Genomic DNA, 23,998 nt, shown 5'->3' with positions numbered 1-23,998 from the left:
CTGTGGCGCTCAGACGGAGTCAGAGTCTGGGTTGAGGCCCAGAGGCCGCTTTGCTGCCGTGCTCGCTATAACCCTGCTGCGCTGTGTGTAGGTGCGGGGACAGCTGGGAGCTGTATCTGCTGCTGCTGCTGTGGATGCTGCTCTACAGCGTGTGGCTGCTGCCACAGATGGACCTGAAGACACTGCCCGGCCTGCTGCTCAACCTCCAGCCCTGAGCACAACCCCAGCACATGCACAGACTCACTGCCACTGCTCTGCTCCTGCATCGTGCTCCACATCAGGTGAAGGAACCGAAGATGTATATTCGACAGCTTTTAAGGCTTTTTAGCTTTTGAATGTGGCTTAAACCTTGTGATCTGTTGTTCTGAATAGGAAGAGAGGACCACTGGTGGAATCAAATCTGAATGCTTTAAAAGGAAAAAAGTCTTGTTAAGAAAAGAACAACGTAGTGAAACCACACTATCACCTAAATTGTACTAGTGATGAATTCTTCTTTTTTTTTCATCGGATGATTGTAACTTAAATGTCTATTTCCGTTGTCAATATCTTCTATATTTTTATTTAACTTTATTTAACCACGTTAATAATAAAATGTCTTTTTCAAGAGAGATTTTTTAACCAGATTCATTCATAATATGAGCACATTGAACAACAGAGAACCACAGAGCTACAGTTACATCGATGAACTCTTCTTCTACCAGTGGTCCAAACTATTGAAACACAGAATATAGAATGTCTCGATTTACTGCTGTGCAAAACAAGCCATGTAAAACTATTTGACTGTACAGCTCCTGCTGATTTGTTGATGTAGGTAAATATGAACATGCCACACTCCTCCAGGGTGATGAACACAAGAATATGAAGCCACTTCAGAAAGTGTTTGGGCCCTTTGGCTACAGATCTGTCAAGAATCTACTGACGTGTCTAAATACTTTGGTACGTGACAGATTTGGATCTTTCTTAAATTTGTACAACTTTTTAAGGACACGTTCACTTTGTGCTTATGGGCTTTAGAGAGAAGATGTCAGTTTTAAACGTAATGAAACACAAAGTCTGCCCATGTGTCCAGGCTTTTTAAGTTCCAGTGCCTGTATCATGTTTAATAGAAATAATGAGTCCAAATGAAGGTTGGGTTTAAGGCTCTGGTGCAAAAGAGCACATTTTACCACAAACCCAAGACTGAACATGTTATTTTTAAGAATAGACCGTGTATTGAACCCAAACTCTGCTGTACAATACCTGAGACTAATGTATAATTGGAATTTTTAAGATGTTTTATGATAAAGACATATTTTGTGTGATGGAGCTTTTGCGCTTTAGCTTGTCAACTTCTGTCAATGCAGAGATGCTTCACAATAAATGACCTTTCTATATGTTGTCAAATGTGTCTAAATGTGATGAAGCAATGACTCCCCGTGAACCGTGGGAGTGTCAGTCCAGTGGCTGAAGTGTGTGACCCTCCTTCATTTCACATCAGCCCAAACACAGATGTCACTGTAGCACAAAGCACGAGAACTGTGATGATGCAGAAAGGAGGATCATATATTGTTGATATCCGTTCAAATATTCCATCAAATATTAGTTAATTACAGAATTAATCACAACAATCATCATTAGGTGATACCTGAAAAACACAGCTGACGCCATCAACGACAGGACACAAAGTGTGTAGATCAGTTTCTGGTTCTAGTTAGTAGTTATTATTTACTGTATCACAGATTGTCGATGAGGCAAAAAAGTTACTAATCACAACAATATTGTAAAATGTCATAAAAATCTAACTGATTAGCAAAGAATAAGAAAGACATGCCACAATGAAGATATGAACAGAATGCATGATACAAACATTCAACCATTATGCAACAAGGATGACAAGTCCCAAAAGTAAAAAAGTAAAAGTACAAAGTCCAGGTGTAATTGACAATGATGATTAGTCCACAGGAGAGAACAGGAAACTGGAAATGATGTGAGTGTCCCCACTTTTAGGCTGTTGTAGAGTTTTACCTCAAAGTAGCCAAGACAAAAATGAAAACAGATAAAGATAAACAGATAAACAGCTGATGAGGAACATTCCTTGTGTGTACATGTAGTTATGCTGCCATCTACAGGAGGTTTCAATGAGATTCAGCTGGATCCATGTTTGATGAGGATGTAGAATGAACCCCCATCACTAGTTTGATGTACAGGACTGAACGGCAACATACCAGCACATGGAATGATGGCAATTATAGATGAAGCCTAAACAGATGCTAGAAGAGGGTCTATTATGGAAGCTGTGTCCTTGCAGCTCAAATGTGTCTCATATGATTAAAATGGTGACAACCTACAGGCTCATCCTTTAATGCCCAGTATTTGTGAATTTCCTGTATGAGGTTGTCTGAAAGTTGAGTCGTATCAACTATTATTCAATTGACACAACTCTACTTTCAGACAACCTCATCTGGATCACTGGGAATTTTTACCGACCTGTATGATGGTTGATCACACAACCTAGACACTGTAGCCATTCTGTCATACCACACTGACTTTACCTTTACTTTTATGATATCTGCTGCACATGCGTCACACGTAAAACAGTGGTTCTACACGTAATTCTAATACAGAACTTTTCAGGTAACCTTTAAATGTCTGTATCACAAACTAATGTAGAAGGTGGGTGGGTATAAAACGCTAGAAATATTTACATATTATCAAATGTAGTTGTGTAATATTTACAACTTCTCACACATGTGCATATATTTCATAAATTCCAGCTTTTGTACCGTAATTACTAAAAATAACACGCAGTAACGACAATGTTGTGGTTGACTTGATTGCGATCTTGTAACGACAGCTCGCTTTATTGTAGTATTACGGTCCCTTGAGGAAGTTGGCGTGCTGGCGAACGACCGCTACGTAGTTTACGTAATTATTTAGCGCAACAGAGGCCCGGGTGGAAAAAAAGTGGTCCCACTGTGGACGAGTAGTCACCAAATTGGGACAGCAATGGTGAATGGCGGTGAGAGAATTTAGCAACTGCTTTGAACGCATTTAGCCAAGACGATCAACTGCAAATCAAACATCAGGTGAGCGTATGAGCCTAAGCGCGCGACTTCTTTGTGGATCATTGAGCTGTATGCGCTTGCCTTGCTAGTTATTAGCACGCTAAGCTAGCTAGCTAGCTGACATGGTGATGGTGCATGCTGGCTGCAGTCAACGCTACAGTCGTTACGCGCTTTAGTTTTAGGTGAAGCAACGTGTCACCTTTGCTCAATTAATCATGTTATACGAGCGGATATGCACGCGCATGTATGTACAATTATGGTCATTTACGTAGGAGAGCTAATAACCGACTTCTGACAGGCGCGATCCGTTTAATTGAACGGTTGAGCTAGGTCGCTAGCTTGAGCTACTCTGTCAGGCCGCTTTGCATGTATAAGTGACGCTGTGCCCGGATATAATGGACACTGACATGGCCTCTGTTGTTATAAGAATTTGTGGAACAGAGACGTTCCAGTACAATAGCAGCTAAACACTGCTCAATTTAAACGTGCGATGGTAACATTAGCACCTAATTGTGTAGTTATGTAGCTAACGTTACGACATTTCCCTCCAGGTATCAGGCCAAGGGCATCAAACGAGTCAGTTTGTTTTAGGGCAAAGACAGACAATTGAGCTGAATGACACGAAGGGCCTCGTGTGTTTGTGGATCGGCTCACTCAGCCGGTTGATCGTTGGGTGAGGCATAAAGGACACACTTTCTCGCTGACTAGCTAGCTTGCTAACGGTCCTTGCTTTTGGTTTAACATATCTTAAGCAGTTGCTCATCTAAGGGCTGGTATAGGATCCAGTTCAATACGTTAACAATATGACGTATGTAAGACGTAATCGAAAACAAGTGTCGTCAGTGTATCGGACAGACGCTGCTTCTCACCACCATGATGATTATAACATACAACAGAGGACAAGTATAGTGTGGGACTGCATTGTTTTCCAAGAAGCTGTCAATGGAACCACTTGTTGGCATCAACCAGGAGGCATCTCACTCTAATTTTACTACTTCAGTTGATTGAGCGTTGCGGGATTTTTACTAGCGCACACTGCTGCAACTGCACAAACGCACAGCACATGGTGGCTGAGGGGTGTGTAGGCCCATAGTTGAAGAGTGACGAATTGGCCCTATTGAGGTTTTACATAAAGACGTAACATTTTCTATTGGCACCTGCTTTGTTTGTGACTGCTCATCATACAGTATAACCATTCCCTCTTCCTAATTAGAACTGAACCCAAATGATAATCAATAGTCACAGTCCTATAATAATATCCACAGTGCTTATTGTCTCTTTATCACAAGGTCTAAAAGGTGAATTGGTTGTAAATTGGGTAAAAAAAATGTGTTAATGTAACATCTGGTCGATAATGCAGCTCACACTCAACTATAAGACTATTCTGTGTTTATGATATTTAAGTTGTGCGTCTCATCATCCAGCACCAAACACACCCAACCAGTGGACCAAGAGACAGCTACTGTAGTCAAAGTTAGTTGAAGACGGCCACTGCCTTAGTTGTGGAAGGGCTGTGTACTTGCATCGCATATTCTTTTGCTGCCCATCTACTACTGATCTCTAATTTAGTAACTCCAGAATGAAGAATAAACATTTCTTATATTTGACTATTTTAAATTTATATTACAGTAGTACCGTATAGGGATGTAGAAACTGAGTACTCAGAACTCAGTGATTGATGGTTGACACGAATCGTTCTGTACCTAAATTGCTCAAATGATTGATTACAATCTAACTCGTTTGGGCCTTGTGGTACAGTACATTATTAATTTAAACTCATTTTATTTTGCTATATTATTTTAGTATATCCAATAATCCATTGAGCAGTTGCATGGGGAAATTATTTATTTTATTAAGAAGCAGCATTAAATATAAAACAAACTTTGTTTCATTGACTAAAGGATGAAATGAATAAACCAACTCCCCTCTGTTCCTATTACAGCATTGTGACATTTTAAATCACTGTCACAGTGTAGTACAGTGTACTGTATTAGAAAAACCTGGAGCGGATCATATTTCTAACAGCTGCATGGGCAAAGTGTGAAATGTGCTGACTTCACCACAACAAACAGCAAACTCAGAGCTACATTTTTGTTAAACCGTGCTGACCTTCCCTCCTGAATTCCTTAGCTGAGTGATGACAACTTGTACATTTAAAATGCTGAGTCGGCTAGTATTTGAATTGAGTTGTTTTAAAACACATCATTCTCACAAGAAACATGTTTCACCGTTCTGAACTACAACACTTTTCCACATTTCAAAATTTATCTGGCTATTGCCTGCCTCTGTGGCACTCTATACAGTACATGAGCATCAGGTCACATTGTGGTAAATGGGAGTTGCGTGACCTACTGGTCAACACACTACAGTGGTGTGGCCTGGTCCTGACTTTAGGTAATGTCATAAATGTGTTGAAACAGGGCCTCAGTCTAGTGATGGATGTTATATTCCTTGACATCTGGCACTCAGCAATAGGTCGATATTCTCCATTTACTCTCTGCTTTTGATTTTGCAGGGCTGCAGGTTTGCGTTAGCTTATGTGCAGAGGTCGGAGGTTTTACTTGAGCAAGCAACAATGCTATCACAGAATGACTGTCGGCACCTTGGAAACGAAAGCAGGCCCAGCCTAGCAGACCCAGCAGACCCAAGCATTTTTGTTACGTCTGGGGTGGAAAAGGCCAGATATGTGTAGAACAAATGACATTTGTTTAAATACAACATAGCATGCCCAGCTAGCTCTACAAACCAGGATTTCCGCTTTCCCCTGTTTCATCAAATAAACTAGAGTGGAAGAGGAGACATTTGCACGTTGGCAAATGAGAAAAACCAGGAAACCAGCCAGGCCCTGGAGTGTGGTTCCTAGACAAGGGCATGTGGTTGAGAACGAGCTCCTATAACTTAATCTAAAGCTGCGCCATGTTGCCATATCAACAACCCTCCATGCTTCTCGTGAGCAAGGAAAGAATTAATCCCGTTTTTTATGTTACATGTAGTTAGAACTTAGTGGCTCATATTAATGCAAACCTACAAGATCATCTAACTTATGTGAAATCACTCAAGGGAGCAACCAGTTGGTCTAAACTAGAAGTGAAGTGAGATTCAGTACAAGATGGTTAGTTAAATCATTTCCAAGTATATGGACAAGAATATACTTTTTTCATTTTGTCAGCTAAGGTTTGTCAACGTGTTAAATGTTGTCTTGTAGGGTTCAGTACCAAAACTCTGCATTAGAACTGAGTTTGAAATACTTGCTCATCAATTGTGATTTTTGATTTTGCACATTTAACCAAAACTTAAACATTCTGTTTTCCAGGTGAACTTTAACAAGGAGGAAGATGATGAATGAAATGAGATAAAGCTGACACCTGGAGGAGCCGGGCCCCTCACCTCCACCTGTTTAAAGCATGGCAGGCTTGCAGCTTGTCACCCCTGCCACTTCACCCATGGGGCCCTTCTTTGGCCTGCCATGGCAGCAGGAGGCTATTCATGACAATATCTATACACCTAGGAAATATCAGGCAAGTCATTCATTCCTGTTATGTGCCATGTGTTGTATGAATCGGGCATGTTAATGTTGTGAGGAGCTGTTGCTGATAGAACTACAGAATGCTGCTGGTGGTATATTTATCATACCTAACACAACCTGGCAGCTGAATCTCTTCTAAACCTGAACATCTCTCCACAGGTAGAACTTCTTGAAGCAGCTCTTGAACACAATACTATCGTCTGCTTGAATACTGACTCAGGGAAGACCTTTATTGCAGTACTTCTAACAAAAGAGCTCTCCCACCAAATCCGCGGACATTACCAAGAAAATGCGAAGAGGACTGTTTTTCTCATGAACACAGGTACAGCCTATGCACAGTGGCTGCTTTTATTGCTTTCACTTATCCAAATGTTTCTTTTAAATTCAGATGTAGTGGCTGACATGACAGCTGTTTTCCTAGTAGTTAATTTCTCTGCATTTATCTGTCCAGCTTTGTCTGTAGTTCAGCAAGCAGCTGCAGTCAGGACTCATTCTGACCTCCAGGTGGGAGAGTACACTGATGTGGATGAGACTTCAGCTTGGACTGCCCAACAGTGGAGTCGACATATAATAGAAAACCAGGTGTGACTTTTGTGCCTGCTCTAATATCTGGGTTAACACTGCTTTCATAGTAAAGTTAGGTCTAATTCTCTGCTTTTCTGTTACAGGTGCTGGTCATGACTTGCCACATATTTCTGTATGTTCTGAGGAAGAAAATCTTGCCGTTGTCAAAAATCAACTTGGTGATTTTTGATGATTGTCACCTGGCTATCACAGACCACCCCTACTGTGAGATAATGAAGGTGAGTTTTGTCTCAAGGAAAACTGGAGAAAGTCACCAGAGACCTGTAAGTAATGTAGATGTCCTCTCCCCTTCTTTGCAGCAGTTTCAGGGCTGCTCGTGCAGCCCTCGTATCCTGGGTCTGACAGCTTCCATTTTGAATGGAAAATGTGATCCTTCAGAACTGCAGGAGAAGATCCAAAATCTGGAGAGAATCCTGAAGAGCAATGCTGAAACTGCCACTGACCTCGTGGTCTTGGACAGGTAGGGCATCATACAGTAAAAGCATTTATAAGTGTAGAGGGCGGATGCGTGTGACAAAGAAGTCTTTCACTTCAGTGAGCTCTGTCCTGCTGTCTCTTTTTCTTTCTAATTTTGCTTTGGCACCATTTCACATTCATCTCTCCTAGACAGACCTCTTACTAACAGTATCACTCAGGCACCCTTTGCTACAATCTGAGTGATAAGCCTGAATAAATGTCTGTACTTTCAGCCATGTCTGCATAACTTGTACATTGCTTCAACCGGTGTCTGCATGCTAAGGTCTAACCTGTGTGTGGTATGTTCACTGGTTTCAGATATGCCTCCCAGCCAAGAGAAGTGGTGTTGGACTGCGGCCCTTACGTAGATAAGAGTGGCCTTTCCCTCCGTCTGCAGACAGAGCTGGATGAAGCGCTCAACTTCTTAAATGACTGTAACATGTGTGTCACCAGGGAGGATCGTGATCCCACATTCATCTCCAAACAGGTCCGAATGCAAGAGTTTATAGATGTCACAGCTAAACTTGGCCAGGTTCCGCTTTTCCCATTGCTAGCTCAGTGTTTTTAGCAGTGTTGGTCTCTAACATGTAAGGCATTGTTGAAAGCAGGCTCTCTAGCTTAGGAGACATAACTAACATAATTATACAATTACTGGAAGGTGTCACACTTAACAGTGTCAATGTCATTCCCAGGTTCTGAGTGATTGCAGAGCTGTCCTGCAAGTACTGGGACCCTGGTGCGCCGATAAGGCCGCAGGCATCATGGTCCGCGAACTTCAGAAGTACATTAAACATGAGCAGGAGGAGCTCAACCGCAAGTTCCTACTGTTTACCGACACCATCTTGCGTAAGGTTCATGCACTCTGTGAGGAGCACTTCTCCCCTGCGTCACTGGATCTCAGGTTCGTCACCCCCAAGGTCCTCCGACTGCTTGAGATCCTACACGAATACAAGCCCTTTGAGCGGCAGCAGTTTGAGAGCGTAGAGTGGTACAACAACCGAAACCAGGACAACTATGTGTCCTGGAGCGACTCTGAGGACGAAGATGAGGACGAGGAGGTGGAGGCCAAAGAAAGGCCTGAAGCTAACTTTCCCTCACCGTTCACCAACATCCTGTGTGGAATCATCTTTGTGGAGAGGCGCTACACAGCTGTTGTCCTGAATCGGTAGGGTTATGACTCTGGACCCATGTCTTGTAGTGTAAAGTATACAAGTTGTATGTGTGTAATTTTTACCCATTTTGGGGTTCAGTGCGTTTCCAGAGATGCACACTTTGTTTGTTTTTCTTTAGTCTTATTAAAGAAGCAGGAAAGCAGGACCCTGAGCTGGCCTACATCAGCAGCAACTTCATCACCGGTCACAGTATTGGCAAGAACCAGCCCCGGAACAAGCAGATGGAGGTGGAGTTCAGGAAACAGGAGGAGGTATGTGGATGATGTAGAAGGTATATTTTCAATTCACATCAGTGTAGCCTCACCTTACAAACACAATGAACACAGCTAATGCAGCAATCATTTTTATGGAAAAGTGATTAGAAAGGGTCAGCACCAGATTAGTCTTTATTGTGGACCAAAGGGTTTGATGTTTAAAAAAAAACATGTCTTTTTGTAGCTTATTCACAGTTTAACGCCAAGTTTTACAACATACGAGTATCTGTAGTATGACCTTTTGGCTGTGAGGTCAAATACCTTGACTTACTGCAACTATTGGTCTCAAACCTGAGCGCTTTCAGGTTTCCATCACATATGGCTCCCAAACGGTGAGCAGAAATGCCATCCGTGTGAACCATGCTTATGATATAACTTCATGTTCTTCAGGTTCTCCGTAAATTCCGGGCTCATGAAACCAATCTGCTGATTGCCACCAGCATCGTAGAGGAAGGCGTAGATATTCCAAAGTGTAACCTGGTGGTGCGGTTTGACCTGCCGACAGAATACAGGTCGTATGTCCAGTCCAAAGGCAGAGCTCGGGCACCTGTCTCCAATTACATCATGCTGGCTGACAGTGAAAGAACCAACGCCTTTGAGGAAGATCTCACTACCTACAAGGCTATAGAGAAGGTAACAGTGTCTAAACCAGTTATGTCAGTAAAAGTAAAGTGAGGCACAACGAGGTGGTAAGCATAAAGATTTGTATGCTTGGACAGATTTTGAGGAACAAGTGTTCTAAGTCACTGGAGGTGAGTGAATTTGAAGTGGACCAAGTGCTGGATGATGACAACATCCTCCCACCGTACGTGCTGCGGTCCGAGGATGGCGGTCCAAGGGTCACCATCAACACAGCCATCGGACACATAAACAGGTCCCAGAACATTTCTATACTTAGAAATAGGATGAGTCTGGAGGGAACGTTATTTTAACATGTTTTACCCATTCAGGTATTGTGCTCGACTGCCCAGTGACCCATTCACTCATTTGGCCCCAAAATGTAAAACAGCAGAGATACAGCTGGGACGCTTCCAGTCCACACTGTTCTTACCCATCAACTCCCCTCTGCGGGTTCCTGTTAAGGTGAGAAGGCACCTCCTGGGTGTTGAGTTCTGGTAGTGGTCTTTCCTCTCTAACCGTCTTCTGTGGCTGCTTCTTCACAGGGGCCTATAATGAACTGTGCCAGACTGGCAGAAAAAGCTGTTGCACTAGTATGTTGTGAGAAACTCCACAAAATAGGTAAAACACTAGATATGTTGCAGATGTATGTTCCTTTTTGTTGACTACATTTTTCTTGAGCGTATTCATTTTGCTTTCTTCCTTTCAGGTGAGCTGGATGACCACCTGATGCCAGTGGGGAAAGAGACCGTGAAGTATGAGGAGGAGCTGGACCTTCATGATGAGGAAGAGACCAGTGTGCCAGGCCGCCCCGGTTCCACCAAGAGAAGGCAGTGCTACTCAAAAGCCGTAAGCGAAGTTGGAATAAAAGCTATTACTAATGATGTTTACTGTGTCTGACAATACTGTCATTTACAATATAACTAAATGAAATGTATAGTTGTCAGTATGTCTCTGGCCTGCTGTCCTTTACAGATACCAGAGTGTCTGCGGGACAGTTACGCCGTACCAGGACAGACTTACTACCTGTATGTGATTGGGATGGTGCTCACCACCCCACTGCCTGATGAACTTAACTTCCGCAGACGAAAGCTCTACCCACCAGAGGACACCACCAGGTGCTTCGGTATCCTGACCGCCAAACCCATACCTCGGGTAGGTTGGCTGGTCAAAGCCTTCACCTATTGTTTCAGAGCTGGCTAGTCATTTTATTTTTACCACGATGACTTAGACCAGATGCTTTGTCTGTCCAGATCCCCCACTTCCCAGTGTATACCCGCTCAGGGGAGGTGACCATCTCCATTGAGCTGCAGAAGTCTGGCTTCACGCTTCCCACTGCCCAACTGGAGCTCATCACACGCTTGCACCAGTACATCTTCTCCCACATTCTCCGCCTGGAGAAACCTGCGCTGGAGTTCAAGCCCATGCTGGCTGACTCTGCTTATTGTGTACTACCTCTTAATGTTGGTAAGTGAAGGAGTATGTTCAGCTGATTGTCTGTCTGTGATTTCATTCCCACCACATCCCTCTCTGCCCTGGATAATCATTGTTTTGTTTTTTTTCCTCAGTTGGTGACTCCAACACACTAGATGTGGACTTTAAGTTCATGGAAGACATTGAGAAGTCTGAGGCCCGCACTGGCATTCCTACCACGCAGTACACCAAGCAGAACCCCTTCACCTTCAAGCTGGAGGACTACCAGGATGCTGTCATCATTCCGAGGTAGCGCAGCACTAGAGTCGTGAATACGTGATTAACTATGTAGATGCAAATGCTCTTTTTAAAAACACCTGTTTTGGCAGATACCGTAACTTTGACCAGCCCCACCGCTTCTACGTCGCTGATGTGTACACAGACCTGACACCGCTCAGCAAGTTTCCTTCCCCAGAGTACGAAACATTTGCAGAGTACTACAAAACCAAGTACAACCTTGACCTGTCAAACCTGAACCAGCCGCTACTGGATGTAGATCACACTTCCTCTAGGTCAGAAGCTCAGAAACCATGATCATTGTGGAACTTTAACAATTATTTGGTAAGACTGAGATGAAGAGGGGCCTTCTGTTTACTTGTGTTCAGGCTGAATCTGTTGACACCTCGGCACCTGAACCAGAAGGGCAAAGCCCTGCCCCTCAGCAGTGCAGAGAAGAGGAAGGCTAAGTGGGAGAGCCTGCAGAACAAACAGGTACGTCTGCCTGCAGACAGGTTCAGGGTGTTTTAGATATGTGTATCATGCCTTAGGTCTGGGACTTAATCTGCTCGTCCATTCTTAAATAGTTTTGATACCTGCCTACTTTCATTGTGTTCATTTTAGAAATCTGATTTTCTAGCTACCGTTCTCACCATCTTGTTGTAATAGGGTCAGAGATACTCTGGAGTATTAGTCACTTCGCGTACCTGCCTGTCTAAATCTGGAATCTACTAGTAATTTTATGCCAATAAGGAAGAAATAAAAGCTGGATTTTTTAAAAATTGGTGTTCACAGGCTTTAGATGAGCAAATTAAAGCATAAGGAAACACATTTCTTCCTTCAGTAGTTTGCTTTTTGTTCTGGGTTTCTAGTGAATGGCACCCAAGCACAGTGTTAACTACTGTGTGACTACGAAGGACTGATCTTTAGCTACACCACCATTATTTCAGGCTCAGAGTTTGCGTTTTGTTGGACAGATCCTGGTCCCAGAGCTGTGTGCCATCCACCCCATCCCTGCTTCCCTGTGGAGGAAAGCAGTGTGTCTGCCCAGCATTCTCTACCGCCTCCACTGCCTTCTTACTGCAGAAGAGCTCCGAGCCCAAACAGCCAGTGAAGCTGGCGTGGGGGTCCAAACCCTACCACCTGACTTCAGGTCCCTGCTAAGTACACCACACGACACAAGTGGGATTTTTTTTATCCATAAAGGTCATATTGTGGCAGACAGTCTTAATGCACTTTCAACCTTTACATATTTTGTCAAATTACCACCAGTTATCTAAAAATCAGTAGTACACAAAACTGGCCTGGTTGTTTAGGTCGGGTATTAATATAATAATATTTGTTTATCTTTCAAATTTTCTTGTTTGTAACATGACAGAAATTCCAAATGAAAAACTTTAGGGGTATGAATACTTTTATGAGACGCTGCATATAGGCAAACAAAAGTAATGTGCTATGGGGATGTGAACAACAAGTGACGTCTGATGGATTTAATGGTTTAGTCCTAAATGTTGCTATGTGCAGCTTTTTGCATGAAACATGTAATTCAGGTAGTACATCAGGAGTCAGAATATGATTCATACCAGCAGCTATATGCTGTATGTTTGTATTGTTTACTTATGCAAAGGGCTTTGGGTTTTGTTTTCACATTCTGCAAACTGCCTGTGTTTCAAATTGAGAGTATTGCCGAATTAGCGATTGCACTATACACATGGATGTAGAGAAGACGGAGAGCATAAATAATTGCAGATTCTTTACTGAGTAAACACTGTAATTTGATCATGGTCTTTAATTTTGTAGGTATCCAAACTTGGACTTTGGCTGGAAGAGATCTATTGACAGCAAAACATTCATCTCATGTCCTGAATGCTGTAGTGAGGAAGATGAAGGTCACTGTAAGAACCAAGAGGCTGCGGTGCCTGACCCCAGTTCTCTAACACAACCCAGCAGCCACCCCTCTCCCCCGTCTGAGCAGGAGCTCCTCCCCTTTATTAAGCAGGACGATGTCTCCTTGGCCAGGAATCTAACTAATGGCAGTGCCCTAGTTGCAAACTGTATCAACAACGGCCACTGCGACGAGCACGCTCCCCATCATGACAGTTGTAAACACTCCCAGCCCAGCCTGCCTGCGCTGCAGAGCCCCGAATCAATAAAAGTCGCTACCTCAGTTCCTGTGCATACGTGTCACAGCTTGAAGAAGCCCAGCACCAGTCCTCCACATGTTTGTGATGAATGTACAGCAGGGGGGGCCTCAGACCACAGGAATAAAACTACCTCAGCCAGGTTTCCCAATGCTCCCACAGCACCTTCTCCTGGTCCTGCTGCCGGCCCCCAGGCAGTAGACTCCCCCAGGAACCTGGGTCCCAATCCAGGCCTGATCCTGCAGGCCTTGACTCTGTCAAATGCCAGCGACGGCTTCAATCTGGAGCGGCTGGAGATGCTCGGTGACTCTTTCCTGAAGCATGCCATCACCACATACCTGTTCTGTACCTACCCTGACGCTCACGAGGGGAGACTGAGCTACATGCGCAGCAAAAAGGTGAGGAGGGTCTACTCTGTTTGTGCCTCAGTGATTACATGCAGTGGTGGTCTGGCTACATATGCTGGTGTGGTTGTGTTGACACCCACCTACATCGTGAAGGTATTTCCTGAGTACCTTTTTTTTTTTTTAACTTGGTGGATGTCAAACAATTAGGTTCAGTCCTCAAATCTATCATTTTAATTTGTGTTTGGGGGGCTGATTTCTCCAAACAAAGGACGGAGTCAATACATCATCATTCAGCAATTGTCAAACAAGCTAAATATTTATTAAAAAATAAAAAATGGAGATGGCATATTTTCCTGTTGCCATCTTTGCTTTTGTAAAAAAAAAAAAAGAAATTCTGTGAAAAGTCGGGACTTATTGTTTACATCAGCAAATAAATAATTATGGTTACAGTCCAATGAGTGGTCTGTGTGAGGAAGCATTTACAGAGCACTTTAGTTTTTGATGGAAAAATCCTTCGAATTTTAATCCATTTGATCTTGAAGAAACTAGTATAAAAATGTTTTCAATGTCGAGCTTCATCCATTACCCTTTTTACGTGATGTCTGATGCTGGTTTGATTGGGAAAGGCATCTAGCAGACAATAAAGCACCAGAACAAAGACAACAGCGTGTTGACAGGGTGGCTTTGTTCTTTGTTTCCAGGTAAGCAACTGTAACCTGTACCGCCTGGGGAAGAAGAAGGGCCTGCCCAGCAGAATGGTGGTGTCTATCTTTGACCCCCCTGTTAACTGGCTGCCTCCTGGATATGTGGTAAACCAGGACAAGAGCAGCACTGACAAACTGGATTCAGACGAGGTCAGTGGGCTTTTTGCGGGGTTCCTGTGCCTGGTCTGCCTTTGGTTTTATCGTGTTCACATAAAGGAGGGGGCAGCATTTGATTCTAAATCTCAATCCAGTTTTGTAACTTGTGTGGTCAGTGCTATTGTCCAGACACTAGAGGGCAGGCTGCTGCCTTGTCTGCTATACCTCACAGATGTAGATCTGTAGATGAGTGTGGTCATAACAGCCCTCATAGCACAGATATTTTTAATAATCTTTGCTGCAGTATCATACATTTTAAGAAAATTTTATTTAATTAAAAAAAGGGTGACATACTCTACTCATATAGAACAATAAGGTTTAATAACTGTTCTACGTGTAGGAGTAGAACTAAAGGTTGTGTGAGCAGACTGGAAAACCAAGCCAATGTGGTTGTAAAAACATAATAGCTGAAAACCTCCTAATGGCTTAATAGGTTAAACAGATTTTTAAAAGATATTGTTTCTTCATTAAAAAAAATGGAACTCATTCTCGTGAAAAACTTTAATGAGTTGATTAATTGTTTGGTGCCATAAAGTACTAGCTGCATGTGTGATCATTTTGAGTCATTAACTTGAAGAACAGATGTATTGATTGTAAGGTTTCATTTTTTTAAAACACATGTTTTTGATCTTATGTCCAGTCATTCAATTTACAAGGGGAAATACAATATTAATACCTTTTATCTAACAAGTGTTAAGGTTGGTCCTCTGTGACAAGTACACATTTGAACTCCTCTGTGCTTCCATGTGCCTGTAATCTAGTCCAAAGAGGAGCTTCTGGCCAATGGAGGTTCTGGAAACGACTACCACGAGGACAACGACGACGGGGAAGAGTTGGACGAGGATGGTGAGCTGATGCTTAAGGGCGAGCCCAAGGATGACGTCAACATGGAGGACGATCTGGAGTACTACAAGGAGCACATAAAGTTCATTGACAACATGCTGCTGGGATCTGGTGCATTCGGTAAGAAGATCTCTCTTGGTGTCTTTCCTCCCTCCCTGACACCGGCCTCTGGTTCCTCTGCTATGGACTCGCCATATGAATGGAAGGCCCCGAAGAAGCCCCTTCATCCAACCTCGGCCCATTACGCCTCGGAACCGATGGCCAGCGGCCCATCAGCTGAGGAGTTTGACTACAGCTCATGGGACGCCATGTGTTACCTGGACCCCAGCAAAGCTGGAGAGGAGGACGACTTTGTGGTTGGGTTTTGGAATCCATCAGAGGAGAACTGCGGTGCGGAGCTTGGAAAGCAGTCGATCTCCTACGACCTGCACACCGAACAGTGCATCGCGGACAAGAGCATTGCTGACTGTGTGGAGGCTCTGCTAGGTTGCTATCTGACCAGCTGTGGGGAAAGAGCTGCCCAGATGTTCCTGTGCTCATTGGGCCTCAAGGTGCTCTAGAAACTACTTCCATTCTTCTGTAGTGCCCTTTTCATAAATTCTTCAAAATGCAGTTGGAGAATATTCAGTTGTCATTGTATTATAACAGGTGTTGCCGTTGGAGAGGGGGACCTTGTCAGGGGCGGTATTGCCAAGCTGTCATTCCACAGCCAGTGGAATGTGCTATGGTTGGCTGAAGATCCCACCCCGCTGCATGCTGGACCATCCTGATGCAGAGAGGACCCTCAGTCATCTAATCTCTGGCTTTGAGAACTTTGAAAAAAAAATCAACTATACCTTTAAAAACAAGGCTTACCTCCTGCAGGCCTTCACCCACGCTTCCTACCATTACAATACCATCACAGGTGAGACACACAATACTATGTAAACCAAAAAAACAACACCGCAACAAATTCAAAAATATGCATAAATCAGAAATAAATTCAAATATTTCAATATCTTGAATTATCTCATATGTATTTCAAAAAATAAGGCTTGCCTGGTCAGTAAGGTCATATGCTCCACAGTTTTCATTTGTTTCCTGTACAGTCATCATGCGCAGGTACTAATGAGCAAATTCTATCTCAAAAGATGTGATGTACACATCTTTTGAGATAGACTTTTCCCCAAGTCTTTGTGGGGAAAAAAATTCTTCTTTTATTTGCCAGGGGTAGGAATAATTTTCATCTCCACTGTATATTCTCGGGGAGCTTTGTTTAATACATGCCTGACGTCCATTCTGTCTCTTCTGCAGATTGTTATCAGCGGCTAGAATTTCTTGGTGATGCGATTCTAGACTACCTCATAACAAAGCACCTTTACGAGGACCCGCGGCAGCACTCCCCCGGCGTGCTCACTGACCTGCGCTCAGCACTTGTCAACAACACCATCTTCGCCTCTCTGGCTGTCAAGTACGACTACCACAAGTACTTCAAGGCCATTTCCCCTGAACTTTTTCACGTCATTGATGACTTCGTGCAGTTTCAGCTGGAGAAGAACGAGATGCAAGGCATGGACTCAGAGGTGAGCATGGCTTAGTCGTAGTGGAGGAAGCCTTGGGTTTAATGCAGGTTTTTGTTTTGGGAGGAATTCAGAAAAGATTGACCTGAGTAACAGGTGGGCTGCTTTAATCAGTATAGACTTAATTTGGCTCTGGCTCACGCAGCTCTACACTCTTTTTCTTTAATGACCATTTGATCAAGGCCAGTGACTGGACATGTTAAATGGTCCTGCACTTGTATAGAGCTTTTCTACTTAGTGGTACTCAAAGAGCTTTTTACACTACATTGGCATTTACACACTGGTGACAGAGCTGCTTTGCTGACACCAGTGGCAACTTGGGTTCAGTGTCTTGCTCAAGGACATTTTGGCACATGACTCAGGAAAGCCAGGTACCAATGACCCTATGGTTGGTGGCCAAAAGCCCAACAGATATTTTGGACATGAAATCAGCGGCAGCTTCCAAATGAAGCCACAGATGTTTGTTAGCTGAGCGTCTTCAGATTTGCTCAATAGTTTCATTGTCTGTTTCTCAGACAGCTCCATTGCATGATTAATAGTTGTTTATGCTGATAAACTCTACGACCTGTGGTTCACCAGCTTCGACGCTCTGAGGAAGACGAGGAGAAAGAGGAGGACATTGAGGTCCCTAAGGCCATGGGGGACATCTTTGAGTCACTAGCCGGAGCGATCTACATGGACAGCAGGATGTCACTGGAGACAGTGTGGCAGGTGTATTATCCAATGATGAGACCTCTTATAGGTAAGCGATGAAGAGCAGTGCCTCAGGATATTTGAACTCATTGTGTCACGAGTGTTGATGAGCCCATTTGTTCTCTACCACTTAAAGAAAAATTCTCTGCCAATGTGCCGCGCTCTCCTGTGAGGGAGCTGCTGGAGATGGAACCAGAAACTGCCAAGTTCAGGTAGGCTGTCAGTTCCCTTAGTGTTCCTGTAAAGGCTTAGTTAATCTTATATTTGTATTTGTACTCCAACGTTAGGTTTGAAACCTTTGATTATTCCTAGAGTTATTAAAGTGAAAGTGATCATTTATTTAACCATGTGCTATATGATGTTGTTCTTAACTACCTACTATCTAAAGTCGCTAAAATGGTGGATAAAACTTTTGCTAAACACTGTCGGTGGACACAAAGAGACCGACCTTGAGTTAATTGCGAGGCTGTTTCATTTTGGTGGTCTTACTAACGCTCCTCCTCTTACAGCCCTGCAGAGAGAACATACGACGGGAAGGTGCGTGTGACGGTGGAGGTGGTCGGTAAAGGCAAGTTTAAAGGAGTGGGCCGCAGCTATCGGATCGCTAAGTCGGCTGCAGCAAGACGAGCTCTGCGCAGCCTCAAAGCCAATCAACCTCAGGTCCAAAGCAACTGAGCTCCTCCCCTGCGGCTCCCAGCATTAGCACTAAGCTGTTGTCGCTAACGGAGAAAAGGCAAAGCGCAGTCTCCCAGTCCAGCGTGATGCTGCGCCCGTATCGTCATCCTGTGCTCGCGCAGCCGAGGCTTCCAGGGAACAGAAGCAGACTGATCTCACAACAGATTTCACATCAGATCTTTAACCTTTTTTTGTTTTTGCGCAAACACAATCTTTTCTTTCCCCTTTTCTGCTTTGTGTAATCACGAGTGCTTTATTAACGTTTAGCAATGTGGTTAAAACGGTCAGGTCGCGATGTCTGTTCCTCAGTTCAGTTATCGTTTGTTTTTTGATAACCTTCGTGTCTGTGAGATGAGGTTTCTGCTCATCATGTAGTATTAGATTGTACATAGTGCAGTTAAAGTCAGCCTGTGCACTAGTGCCACTCGGTCCTGACAGACATGGCTAAACGAGCAAACACCTGGTGGCAGTTCTGTCTGAAATTGTCTTGAAATGGGATTCTTAATCATTTTTGCACTTATTCCATTAGGGTCTGTTATTTTGAGAATTGTGTGGTCACATTGACACCAAAATCATATTTGTAGCAAAGTATATAAATGTATATAAAAATATAAAATACACGAATGATATTTTTGGCCTTAGATGCTAAGACACACTCGTATCCTGCAAAGTGGATTCCAACATTCCCAGTTACTGTAAATTGAAGTAGAGTTTACGTGCGCTTGAGGTTGCATGTCGTCGTAGCTAATGTGTAAACCATGACAACTGGACGGCTTCTGTAAATGTTCTACACCTGTGGGTTTATGTAGTGTGTGTGTGACATGGAGTCATCCCGTATGGACAGGACAGAGGACATATCGCACCCACAATATGCTGCAGACTTTTCTACTAATCGGATGCTCGTGCGAGGACGCGGTCCAGTTGATTTCAAGGCACCAGTGTTGCTCCCATCCCACACCAACCAAAGCTAGAGCAGATGTGACACTACGAGGTTGAAGTAGGACACCAGCCTTTCTGCAAGTTTTGCTTCTTGCTCAATGTCTTTTTAATCTCATCAATGGGCCCTTTTCACCTAAATACCTCAGTTAATTGCATGCTTTTCTTGTCTTTTGTTTTTTCATTATTATTATGATTTTTTTTTTTGGTGCTATGTTTTTGTATTAAGCTTGAATTTCTCATCTTTTGCACTGTAACTATAATACCTCTTGTTTGACTTTGATTTTATTTTGGAAATCTGTTTGATTTGGTTTTCCTGTTCGCCAAGCATCAAGCTGTAGAGATGAGCTGTGTTTTGTCTCTTCCTCGTCTCATACTATAGTTTTTCTGGGGGTGAGAGGTAGTTGGATCAGTTGAGTGTTGGTTGCTTGGACACGTGGTCAGATCACACTCGCAGGATGAAGAGACCTTCACCTGTGTGCCTCAAACTAAATAACTTCACACAGGAGCTTCTACCTCAAAGGACCAAGCACTCAGTGCTGGTTTGTGATTAATGCTGCAGTTCGTTGCTGAACTGACTGTGACTCTGCTCTTACTGTGAGATCTGTACATAATGCACAGATAAGCTAGAGTCCTCCCACCGTGGCAAATGGCAACTCTGGACACTAGCTTGTCAATAGAAGGTAGTGTTCTGGCCCACAATCGTGTTGTCATATGCACATCTATTGGTTCCACTTAATGAATTAGACGGTGTGTTTGAATATAGACTGAGGGCTTCAGGATGCTTGGTAGGAGTGAGTTTTCAGGCTAAAGACTCGCTTGAGTTATCAGCTGTGGCTGGTATGTGAATGTAATAATAGGAACATTTGACTTAACACGATGTCATGTGTATCAGATTGCAACCTCGATCATCTGAAGTGATGTTGGAGGTCGTAGAGACAAACTGATTCTCAGTTTAAATGAGAAGCAGCACTGAAGCGTAAGTCAGTAGTCTAAGATGGTGTCACCTGCATGTAGTCCTGAAGTGTATCAGTGCAGAAGAGGCTGGTGGAACTAACTCATGTACAACTCTAAGTGAAATGATTGAAATCCACTTCAGCTTCTAACACTCAGGGCTCTGGTCTTTCTTCGCTTGCTCCATGTTTAGAGGTTTGGGTAGATGATGTGCCCTGCAGTCAGGCCTGTGCTGTAGACCCAGCCTGGTTCTTGCAGGCGTCTTCATTGTGGTGTGGATTCGTGAAGGCTTCTCCGACCTGCGAGTGTGATCGCTCCGTTGCCGAGCAGCCGCCTCAGATGCGACTCCTTCTCTTGTTCAACACACTAGGTATCCATGCGACTGGGAGGGACAGGAGAGGTTTACTATGAGAATGTGAAATGACTCCCAGCGGGCCGCAGTTCAGTGTTTTAGCTTTGACTAAGCGTTGCGGCGTTGGCATCAGTGAGGGCATCAGAACCTGACGACCTTTGCCTCACGTGTGTATTAGAGGAGATCTTGGTCTCGGTGGGTTCCAGCCGGCTGCGTTTTCTCGTACTGGCAGGTTTTTTTCTTATTTGTACATGTAGCACAATTAAGCATTGCACTTGGGCACCATACTTTACCTCATGTCAGAGTGTGTAAGGGAGTAGGATGGAGACGTTTGGGTGTGATGCCGTAAGAATCCAGTTGAAGCTTTGCTGCTGTTTCTACTGCTGGTCTTACACAAACCAGAATCCGGGGCTGTGGGAGGAACCGTGTGATGAACGTGGGACCTGACGAGCAGATCTCCAGCCAGGACTTGAATGCTGACCTGCCCCCAGGTTTTGATTCTCATGTGACAAAACCTCCCGCAGACCTTTTGTTGGGAACTTAAAGGAAAAATCCACCTCATCTTGCCTTTTATGTTTTACATGAAAACCCACGTTTGTATGTGGGGACAATGAGGCTGCTCCAGTTGTTCTGTCACGGTGATGCTCTGCTTGACACATGCACGTGTGAAGGGAACGTGGCTTTGTGGTCGTGTCTGCTCCAGCGATGCTGCGTAGTGTAAACGGGTAAATGCTGTTTCAGACTTTTCGATATTTGCTTGAGGCTCCTTCGGGTGTTGTTGTGGTTCTGTTGAGCTTTTGTCACTGTGGCTTCTGTTTGCTGAAGCTCACAGGAGCATCGTTGTCAGGCAGGAATAAGGTCAAGCAGCTGATGTGAGCTTTTGGCTACGTCAGAGCCGAACCAGGCCTTTCACGCTTCTACTGCCTGCTGTAGATACGTCATTAGCATCATAATCACTCAAGTAGCAAAAGTGAAACTAGCAAATAATGCATTCATCTGTTATTTTCCGACCTGAAGGCGTTTTAGCAGCTGGCAGATAAAAATTCTGATATCTAGATGTTTAATCTTTTTATCAAAGTTCCATTGACATAGTGTCTGATGTGTCTGTGAATGAAAGCTGAAAACCACAGGCTTCACCTTCAGTAACTTGGTATATTGTCATCTGTTTCATGTAAATCTGTGAGGTGTGTAATGTATTGAGTGTCAAACGTGGCGTCCAGCTGCGACTAAAGCAGATGAAGCCTGGTTGACCCACAGGTCGATGCTGTTTCTCTCTCTCCCTACTGCTTTTAAATGTGCCTGGTGTTGTAAGGTGGATTTTTCCTTTAGGGGCTGTTTTTAAAAAAAAAAAAAAGTCTGAATGAAGTTCAGTGAGCTGATTAGAAGTAGGAGAATGTGAAAGGAGGATGAGGAGGATCTCGGTGGTCACAGCAGCCGAACGCCAGCGGAGCGGAAGCTACGAAGACGGACTGTTCTCATTCTGCCATCACAACCTGCAGCAACATTTAAGGGACATTGGATTAGAACGGACTCCTCATTCATACTGTAATACCGTGCTGCAGTGGTTTGCGGTCTGCACCTTATGGATCACAAATACCTTTTACTTTTTCCCCTTTTTTTTAAAAATAATTGTAGCCCAATATATCTACAATAAAGTTAATGTTATGGTTGTGGACTTTCACTTTCTTGTCAGAGCTCTGAATCAACCAGGCTGCTGTTTATGGACCAGGTGCTAAAATCTGAAAAAAAGGCAGTGATTGAATGTAGTACTTTGGCAAAACGTCATAAAGGTCAGAGGCACATCGCAGCTGTCCGTCACCAGGGCATCGGGCTATGACGTCATTACGTGTAATGGAAGGACAGCGGAGGCGAGCTATGACGAGTCCATCGCTGCTCCTGGATCTGAGGTTTAACTGTGCCTTTTAAAACATTTAATCCAAACTAAACCGTGATGTTTCATTTAATTCCAGCAGCATAGAGAACGTCTGCTTTCCTTTCACAATGCTTTATAATGCAGCTTTTGTGCCGCAGGCCTGGACCAACGTGCCAGTTGGCTGATGCTCTAACGCAGATTAGTTTTCCTGGACACGACCACTAAATAAACCACAGTCTGGTAATGAGCAGTTGATTAATCAGTGTTTTTTCTTTCTCCCCTGCGTCTCATCCTGGCGGGGCTGCTTCTCGTCGTCCAGCCCGCCTGTCATCTGCGTCCAGCGCTGACGCTCGTCAGCAGCACCCACTATATTGGCTCTGTCCTGACGGGAGACGCGGAGCCGCAGCCCCGGGCCGCTGCCCGTCTGTGCTGCGTTCACGGCCGCCGCTCCGCTCCGCTCCGCGCGGCGGCCCCGCTTCGAGGCGGCGATGAGGCCGTGCGGCGTCGCTCGTCTCCAGGTGCGCGCGTGCGCCCTCTACGACGGAGCGTTTCGCCGAACACGAACGTGTCTGTAGGTTTAAACTGCCCGTGAACCCGGCGCTGACGTGCGCGGGTCCTGCTGGTGGCGAGCAGCGGAGCTCGGTGCGCTGCGTGGGAATGAGCAGCTTAATGGTGACTTATTGCCTGCGTTGATAATGTGCAGGCTAGTGCTGTGTAACACGAGCCACTTATTCTGCTCTGGAAAAACAAAAGGGGCCCCGGATAAATGTGCAGGAGCGATTGATGAGGGTGATGGAGAGCCGCGCGACCTGCGGAGCCGCGGTCCGCTCGGCCCGCACGCGGCCGCGCGTCGTCTGGCACGAGGCGACGCACGGAGCGTGACCCGACGACGCCCGTCGCTCCTGGTGTGTTTGCTGCTGACCTAGCGTTGTTCATCAGCTCATCGGGGCTGTCCCTCTGCCGCCAACGTCAAAGGCCAAACGCTGACGTCACAAGCTGAGCTCCGCTCTCCGCCATCAGGTCACCGGTCAGTGGCAGCCACATGTCCAGTGACCTAGTGCTGTCTCTGGCTTCACAGCTGAAAAGAAAAGCGTCATCTCCGCTTCCCAATGATCCCCGGACATGCTTTTGTTCAAAGCCTGAGACTCTGTTGGACCCTGTGGGAGGTTAGTGGATCGTCCAGAAACTTTGACCCGACCAGTTTAAGCAGCCATTCTGGGCTGGAGGCCATGCATGACATCACTCACACCGAGACCAGCTACTTCCTGGCTACTTCCCACATCATCCCGAAGAAACAGAACCAGCACATAGGAAGAATCTGGACCTGTACTGAGGAGCACTTAGTGGTAACCTGATGATTAGGCGTGAGTCAATCTCACGGGGACTGAACCGATGGCAGAACCCGAGCCCCAAAGGCAGGA

At 44.6% G+C, this 23,998-nt stretch overlaps 2 protein-coding genes across 6 annotated transcripts in view; both read left to right on the top strand.

Annotated features, from left to right (window-relative positions):
* clmna (calmin a) overlaps nt 1–23,998 on the top strand; it is a 126,855-nt gene that overhangs the window by 16,629 nt on the left and 86,228 nt on the right. For 2 of the 3 annotated variants that reach the window (XM_055505427.1, XM_029138629.3), the window contains exon 13: nt 92–1,373. The exons of the other annotated variant lie outside the window; for it this stretch is intronic. In XM_055505427.1, the coding sequence (XP_055361402.1) occupies nt 92–215 (124 nt within the window). In that variant the 3' untranslated portion in view covers nt 216–1,373. Of the gene's footprint in view, nt 1–91; nt 1,374–23,998 lie in introns of those variants that run through there. 3 annotated transcript variants of the gene reach the window in all.
* Nucleotides 2,905–22,374, top strand: dicer1 (dicer 1, ribonuclease type III). Of its 3 annotated transcripts, none has more exons than XM_029138634.3 (28): nt 2,905–3,065; nt 6,358–6,562; nt 6,730–6,892; nt 7,022–7,152; nt 7,239–7,373; nt 7,458–7,615; nt 7,930–8,098; nt 8,304–8,776; nt 8,902–9,034; nt 9,428–9,670; nt 9,757–9,911; nt 9,988–10,120; nt 10,201–10,276; nt 10,365–10,504; nt 10,631–10,810; nt 10,909–11,122; nt 11,224–11,377; nt 11,458–11,640; nt 11,734–11,839; nt 12,322–12,497; nt 13,145–13,883; nt 14,534–14,686; nt 15,454–16,086; nt 16,184–16,439; nt 16,829–17,097; nt 17,674–17,836; nt 17,924–17,999; nt 18,297–22,374. In XM_029138634.3, the coding sequence occupies exons 2-28, from the start codon at nt 6,449–6,451 to the stop codon at nt 18,460–18,462; spliced, it is 5,691 nt and encodes a 1,896-aa protein (XP_028994467.1). In that variant the 5' UTR covers nt 2,905–3,065; nt 6,358–6,448; the 3' UTR covers nt 18,463–22,374. The 3 variants fall into 3 exon arrangements, with proteins under 3 accessions (XP_028994467.1, XP_028994466.1, XP_055361401.1); XM_029138633.3 differs by having other exon boundaries at nt 7,455–7,615; XM_055505426.1 differs by having other exon boundaries at nt 6,358–6,566; nt 6,734–6,892; nt 7,455–7,615.

Source organism: Betta splendens, chromosome 22, assembly GCF_900634795.4.
Source record: "Betta splendens chromosome 22, fBetSpl5.4, whole genome shotgun sequence".
In the NCBI taxonomy this organism is placed as follows: domain Eukaryota; kingdom Metazoa; phylum Chordata; class Actinopteri; order Anabantiformes; family Osphronemidae; genus Betta; species Betta splendens.
Note: the sequence above shows the minus strand (reverse complement) of the source record. Positions and strands in the feature narration are given on the sequence as shown.

Bases quoted from the DNA above. Each gene is read 5' to 3' on its own strand.
- dicer1 (XM_029138633.3), top strand. From the start codon at position 6,449: ATGGCAGGCTTGCAGCTTGTCACCCCTGCCACTTCACCCATGGGGCCC. The intron at 11,378-11,457 runs GTAGCGCAGCAC...CTGTTTTGGCAG, and splicing joins GATGCTGTCATCATTCCGAG to ATACCGTAACTTTGACCAGC. The intron at 11,641-11,733 runs GTCAGAAGCTCA...ACTTGTGTTCAG, and splicing joins GTAGATCACACTTCCTCTAG to GCTGAATCTGTTGACACCTC.